Source organism: Takifugu flavidus, unplaced genomic scaffold, assembly GCF_003711565.1.
Source record: "Takifugu flavidus isolate HTHZ2018 unplaced genomic scaffold, ASM371156v2 ctg882, whole genome shotgun sequence".
In the NCBI taxonomy this organism is placed as follows: domain Eukaryota; kingdom Metazoa; phylum Chordata; class Actinopteri; order Tetraodontiformes; family Tetraodontidae; genus Takifugu; species Takifugu flavidus.
Window position 1 is genome coordinate 7 of NW_026622492.1, and position 7,368 is coordinate 7,374.

Here is a 7,368-nt window from a genome sequence, read left to right on the forward strand (position 1 = left end):
TCCTTGAAAAACATTTCTGAATAGTATTATATGCAATTTGTTTATGTCAAGGTTTAGTTAAGCTGAGGTTATATTCAATACAAATAAATTTAAAAAATTTCACAGAATTTTTATAAAAAGGGCATATAGAGATACCATGAAATGATTAAAAAAAGTATTTAAACTCATCTAACCTTTCTCAAATGTATTTCATTAATCTAATTTTCTCATTGTATACAGTGTAATGTAGGGTAGTACTACCTGCTGGTACTATGATGCCATCACAGCTATTTTATTCTCGTATACTGACACACTGAGCATGCTCAGTTTTAGCCATGCCCTCTCTTTTTCCAACCATCCATGACAGACTGCTACAGGCAGACAGGAATTGGTGTGTTGGAAGGGATACGCATGGGGATCAGACGCAGCATCTTGTGGTAGATGTCAGATTACAAGAGGGAGCAGCCATAGTGGAGTTACATGATGAGCTCTAACTGGGGTACTGAGCTGTGGGTAGGTTTCATTCAAACAATCCCTTTAATATTAACCGTTCATCCTGTGTGTGTGTGTGTGTGTGTATGTATGGGGGGCGGGGGTATCTCTGCTCTGCCATAGCAACATGGTGAGTGACGACTGCGGTTCATGCTCTGCCTCCTCCATTATGCACTGCATCACAGGAAGCAGACAGGAATTGGCGTGAACCTCCATTATGCTCTGCATCACATGAGCATGCAGACTTTAAATCATAACTCAACATTTCTCATCAATCATCATTATAATCATTCCATCCTCAATCTATCTGTCATTGTCAGTCACTAGAATGCAACAACTCCATATTAATGTATGCATGCATGGAGATAATAAATAAAAATGTAATTTATTGATCAATCTTTTTTGCCTTTTTCCAGTATGCTTTCTCAATATCAGCCACATTTAATGCCAGTTCTTCGTGTTGTATCTGGATTTATCCTTCTGTCATGGTCATTTATCATTCTCATCTATCTCCTTTTGTCATGATACCAGCTATAGCTGATATTTTGAAGGCTATAAGTTTTGACTCTTCAGGAATGCTATTTTTTCATTTAAAGAAGCCATTTTTTCCTTGATTAACAGGGAAGAGGATGTTGCCTCTTTATTGCGTATTTTATTTTGCCACAAGTACTCAGTTTCCATAATTGAGCTTTTTGTCTTTTCCATGGGACCTTTTCTTTTCAAAAACCTGACCATTCCTGCACTAGCTAGCTACATGCTACTTTGAGGATCAGAGCAACTTAACGACACACACAAACCGCCAGGCCAGAAACAGTGACATCAAGAACAGGCAGGCAATGTTATATTAGTACACATTAGTACATTGTATTTATAATAACAGTCAGTTTTTTTGTATTGTATTGTTATGTTTGCATTTTTTTTTCTCAATTTTCCTCCAATTTTCTGAGACTGCCTTAGCACCCCCTGTAAGCAGTAGTTCACAAAATGGGTGAACCCCCATCAGGCCAATTATTTATCTGATTGGGTATTGCACCTTGCGCCTATTGTTGCCACTAGAACAACAAAAAGTTGTGATTGATTTGAAATGGCATTTCAGCATAAATATTTCAAGCACTGCTAGCATTGCAGGTAATGCTAATGTCTAAGGTAAATGTATGTACATTTGATGTGTCTGTTCTTCTCCTATTGGCTGGGTCCCCACATATGAGCCTGTTCCTGTTCTAGAGTTCTTCATATTTCTTCCTGTTGGTTGTTCAGCGGTCACTGTATCAATACATTTGAATTTAATTAAATTGAATCCTGGGTGCATTATGTAGGTGCATACGTACAGTTTATAGAATGTAGAAAACTTTAAAATTTACCACCACTACTGGTTATCATTTGAGTTTGAACTAAACATAATACACCGTTGCCCATTGTTAGAGTCAAGTATTTCTTATTTATTTCGGCAAAATGATTAAGATGTGATTTATTCTTTGTAGACAAAGTAAATCTTCCCAAAATTATTCATCAGTCTGGACAAAAGTGATTATTGATGTATATGAATAAAAAGTCTAAAATAAAAATTATTCCATGTTTATAGGTAACAGTGTAGATCATGCATTGTAATCAATTCATAGTTCAGCTGCCGGTAGACTTATAGAATATGTGAAAGAACTGAACATTTTCTTTTTGTGTTTCAGGATCAGTTTGATAGCTTGGAAAAACACACTGGCTGGGGCATTGACTTCCTGGAGAGATACACCAAGTTTATTAAAGAGAGAGCAGACATTGAGCTGAGCTATGCCAAACAGATCAGGTAACATTGAAATCTTATTGATCCTTCTGATTCTTCTAGCCTGCCTCTTGCAACATTGTTCTTGTAAAAACATTGTTCTTGTCATTATCTTTGTTAACCCAGCTGTTTGTGCCTGTCATCATACTGATCCTCAGTATAATATTCAAATGATCCTCATTTTAACATTTGTGTGTCTGTGCACGTGTAAGGTTACGTATACAGATATTCAGTATGTATTTTATGTCTTGCTATACAACTTCTGTATAGCAAGTATACCGCTAGTATATATTTGTGTGGTGGTAGCTCAGTCTGTAGGGAACTGGGTGTTCAAGTAGTAAGCAGAAGTGCCTGGACACCTTTGGAGCACTGACCAAGGTATCCACGAGCAAGGTACCTGCCCCCAAATGCTCACGTAGGGCCTTGCATTGAGCTGTCTCATTCAGGGGTACAGTCAAGAAAAAAATATAAAGAAAGAAAATATGTATGTGTGTGGGTGAGTGTTTGTTCTTTATATATTTTTTATATTGGTTTTATGTATTATTGTACCTTTAATGAGATTAATAACATATGTATTTGTCTTCCTACTTAGGAGCCTTTCCAAGAAGTATCAAATAAAGAGAGGGAGAGAGGATGAAAGCAGGTTGGTCTAATAAAAAAAAAAGTCCAATTAAATGGCAAACAAAGGTGTATCCCATCAGGTGCACTTGAATAGAGAATTTTAACTCTGCTTTCTGATGGAGTGTAACCCTATTTAAACTTCAGATATTTAGTTTGGTGTCCTGACTGTGTGAGAATGAACACTTTGGCGAAATCAAAAGGGAAATCTGATTCCACCAGTGATTATAGTGGTGTTCAAGTCTGGTAAGAAAATTAAAAAGATCTCCAAATAATTTAAAATCAGCCATTCCACTGTTTAAAATTTAAGTGTAGGACTTTGAAAACAAACATGTCTGCTTGTCCAAGCATTTTCACCCTGAGCACAGACCACATGATGCTGAAACAACTCATCAAAAGCCCTAAGATGTCATCATGGGACCTCCAACTCTTGTTACTGTTGATGGTAAATGTGCACATGGTGAACTTTCATGGGAGGTGTGGAAGGAGAAAACTGCTCTGATTGATTGAAACACGAAGATCAGACTAACATTTGAAAGAGACAAAAATCACTACTTACGGAATAATGTTCTCTGGACAGATGAGGCTAAACAGAATTATTGGGACATTTTAACAGGGTATATGTTTGGCATGAATAAAATGAAGCATTCTAGAAAAAGAATCTTCAACACGCCAATGTTAAAGACTGATGTGTTTGACTGGGCTACAAGAAGCATCTCACTGAAGTTTTTACAGCTAAATAGCTATTAAGCTGTAACATAGCTATTAAGGTGTAAGGTGCCCTGCCTTTTCACCTGAGTTACAATATACATTTTGTTAATTTCTTTGAGTAAAATAAGGCTTATTTTGTTATTTCTCTGTAATCAACTCACTTTCTTTTCCATAAATAAATAAAACTAGATTAGATTAGACCTTAATATGCTAAACGTTTCTTTATAAAGAACAAAATATCTAAATTAGTGTGTACACCTATAATATATCTTCTTGTGAGTGCTAGGCCTGGGAGTAGGGTTCTGCACAGTAACATAGCTGCTCCCATCTTTGAAGGTTTTATTAATTTCAGGAATTGACATCGTGATAAATTTAAAAAAAATCTAATTGCAGTCAGTGCTACAAGAATCATTTTGGCTTCTTTTCTCCTGCCAGGAAAAAATAAATCTATTTTCAGGCTATTTTGGAATGGGGGATGCAGACATGAGGAGAAAATAGAAGTAATTCAGAGTGTTAGGTGTTCTTTTCTATGGACCCCTCACACAAGGAAATATACACTCATAATTTCTAACTAGAACATGAGCTCCTTAGTTGTTTAAATACTCTCCAGGACTACAAAATGTGAAAGATGCTGAACCATCTAAATTGCCATCCTTTGCTGCACCCCATAGAGCACAATATGTGTCTGTAGAGGGTGCTGTATTTATGGAAACATTTGGGTTTTTTAAATGCAGTGGAGTTCTGGAAGCAACAAAGTAGAGATTTACCCATGAATGACTTTTTTCTTGTGTCCTCTTGATATTTTGCAAACAATACATTCTGCATTTGCTACATTGGCTGTGTGTGAAACTCAGGAGCTAATAGAGGATGAGTAGTTCTGCTGTAAACGTTAAGTGCTTTCTTAACCTGCTCTTCCCTGCTCTCTGCCATTTTCTGTGAGTGGTATTGTCTCCATTGTTGAAACATTTTTGTTATCCTTTCTCTGATTGGTTGGTAAAGGTACACATGGTGTTTGGCCTTTGCTGCGACTCTTCGACAACTGCATGAACTTTCAATTCAGAAAGAAGAACTATCTGAAAACCTGAACTCCCAGGTAGTTTGTGAACTGATGAGATACACTCAGGAGTTGAAGACCGAGAGAAAGAGTGTGCGTACATACACATACGCATGCACACAACTGCGCAAACACACTCTACAATTTTATGTCAAAATATGGTTTGCAAATTGTAAAAATTGCAACATTGTCATCAGCAAGTTATTCGTGTTTTTTATTTTTACAGCATTTTCAAGATGGTCGTCGTGCCCAACAGCACATTGAGAATTCCTGGAAACAACTGGAAACTGTGGGTGATCTTTCAGCACCGATCACCATGCTAATTTGTATAATTCCAATTTTATTCAAAGTTTAAGTGTGGACTGTGTATTCAGACCAACATAACAACTGTGTAAATAGTTATGATGTTGGTCTGAATACACAGTCAAGATTTACTTGAGTTGGAATTTATTGTGCTCAAATGGATGAGCCAGACTTTTAACATCACGTTTATTACTTGAATAGGAACAGATTTGTCCAGTTGGCTCGTACCAGGTGGCTCACACACAGCACTTTACAAAGCACAGTGGTCAAATAGCTAAACCACAAATTGTATTATGTCATTTTAAAATGTATTTATACTCTATTAGCTTTTAGAGAGGGTACCCTGAACCAAACATTACAGATAACATAAGTATTAAATAAGCTATGGCAAGAGAAATAAAATATTTCATGTAGATACACTTGTTACACACAGAGTTTAGACTGGACCCGTAAGGAGACACACAACAGCTGACAGTGCTTAAACAAGACTTTAATTGAACTGAGATTACAGTGCACTGTGCGGTGGAAAGTGAGGTGCATGAAGTGCAGGTTCTTCCTCCGAAAGAGAGGTGCGTGGTGGCCTAGGAAGAGGTGTGAAAAAAAGAACAAAATTACTCTAAGGTACGAATCATGAGGACACTGCTGACGCACGTTTACCACAAGACAGAACAAACGATCAGATGCTGGTGAACAGCAGGCAGTGGCTATTGAAGAGTGTTGATTGATAAATAGCTGCAAGTGTAACAGTCACAAACAAACGGTACAAAAGCTAATCCACCACACCCCTAGAGAGAGAACCAAGAAAACCAAAGACAAACAAATGGCACAAAACACACTGGCCATGCCAGTGCCTCTGTTAAGGCAGAAGTGCGACAGAACCCACAATGCAGACCACGATCAGAAAAGTCCTTTGCCAAAGGAAGGTTTAGTCAACTAGAAAAAGAGCACCAAGCAAAACTTGCAGGTGTGGCCCAGAGCAGGCTGGACCCAGAAAATGAAACTGAGCGTAGCAGCTGAGGCTGGAAACAAAACAAAAGGCAATCAAAGAAACAGAAATCAAAACTCTAGCTTCTCTCTATAAGAATGAGAACAGGAGACGGTACGCAATTACCACATGGAGTTAAAGCGACAAACTGGCAGGGCCAGAGATAAATACAGCTGCTCCTGATGCGCTCGCAACCAGCAGGTGACAAACTCCAGAAGAGGGGGTTGGAGAAATCCAGCCTGCACAGATAAGGGAAATGAGTATTAAAAAAAAAGGGGACAAAGCAAAAACAAATCTGACCTGCACATCCCAGCACCCTCCCCGTCAATGGGCGAATCCTGGCACCCTACCAGGCTTATTGGGATGATCCCAGTATAAGGTGCACAGAGGACTGTTATCCCAGATGTGGTGGCGAGGAATGTGCCATTTAAGCTGGGCCACCATCAATAACATGCAGTGGAGGCGGGTGCTCGGATGGAGGGACCAGATCCGACTCAGAGACTTGTTTAATTCAAGAGACAAGGAAAGTGGGACAAATCTTGAGTGAAGGAGACAACTTGATGTGAACCGAGGAGGGGTTGACAATACGGTCAATCACAAATGGTGCGAGAAAATGAGGAATGAGATTCCGGGAGTCAGCTTGGAGGGAGAGATCCTTAGAGGAAAGCGAGACTCCCTGGCCTGGCAGATAGGACAGGGCTGGAACATGGTGAAGGTTGGCCTGCCTCTGGTACTGTGAGGAAGCATGTAGGAGGGTGGAGCGGACCCGACCCGACACCTTCCTGCAGCGATGCAGGCAAATAGGGACTTCATCTGGCAGAATGCCACTTCAGCCTCATTGGACAACTGGAAAGCCTTTAAAGTGGAGGTTATGCTAGTAAGAGGTGCTACCACCTTACTATAGTCCTCAATAAAGCACAGATAGAAATTGGCAACCCAAGAACCTCTGGAGTTGCTTGCAATAGCAGGGAGTTGGCCAGTGAGAGAACCAAGAGAACAAAACACAAAGAAATGGCATAAAACATATTGGACATGGCAACACTATCCTACATTTGGCTTTTTTCTCTATTATTTATGATTCCATCAACTCCAAAAGCAACGGGTTTCCCTGATCTGATCAAGTATTTGGGAATCACGGCTGATCACATAATTTTCAAAGGATTGGAATTGGGTGGAAAAGATGTGGATGGTGTTTAAAAAATTTAATTTTATGTTATTCATAAATCCAAGTTGTACTTATTTGCGGAAAGTAGGTGAAAAAAATACAAGGTTGACTAATTCTAGCCGTGCCATTTAGGCTTTACAGCGCATATTTAGTGTCAATGAGTAGGCGATAAAGATTCTAGTATAGATTTTAGTATATTTCTTTGAGTGGACACACTGTTACTGTAATGTGAGTGACAGTGAGCTGAGCTGTGAGTCACTGAGCTGTGACAGGATTGGAAGAGACAA

General features: G+C 39.0%; 1 protein-coding gene across 1 annotated transcript; it reads left to right on the top strand.

Moving 5' to 3' along the window:
- The first annotated feature begins 308 nt into the window (after positions 1-308).
- On the top strand, positions 309-7,360 carry LOC130521336 (formin-binding protein 1-like). The gene is made up of 5 exons (XM_057024922.1): positions 309-492; positions 2,154-2,269; positions 2,838-2,888; positions 4,574-4,721; positions 4,855-7,360. The coding sequence occupies exons 1-5, from the start codon at positions 460-462 to the stop codon at positions 4,981-4,983; spliced, it is 477 nt and encodes a 158-aa protein (XP_056880902.1). The 5' UTR covers positions 309-459; the 3' UTR covers positions 4,984-7,360.
- The last annotated feature ends 8 nt before the right edge of the window (positions 7,361-7,368 follow it).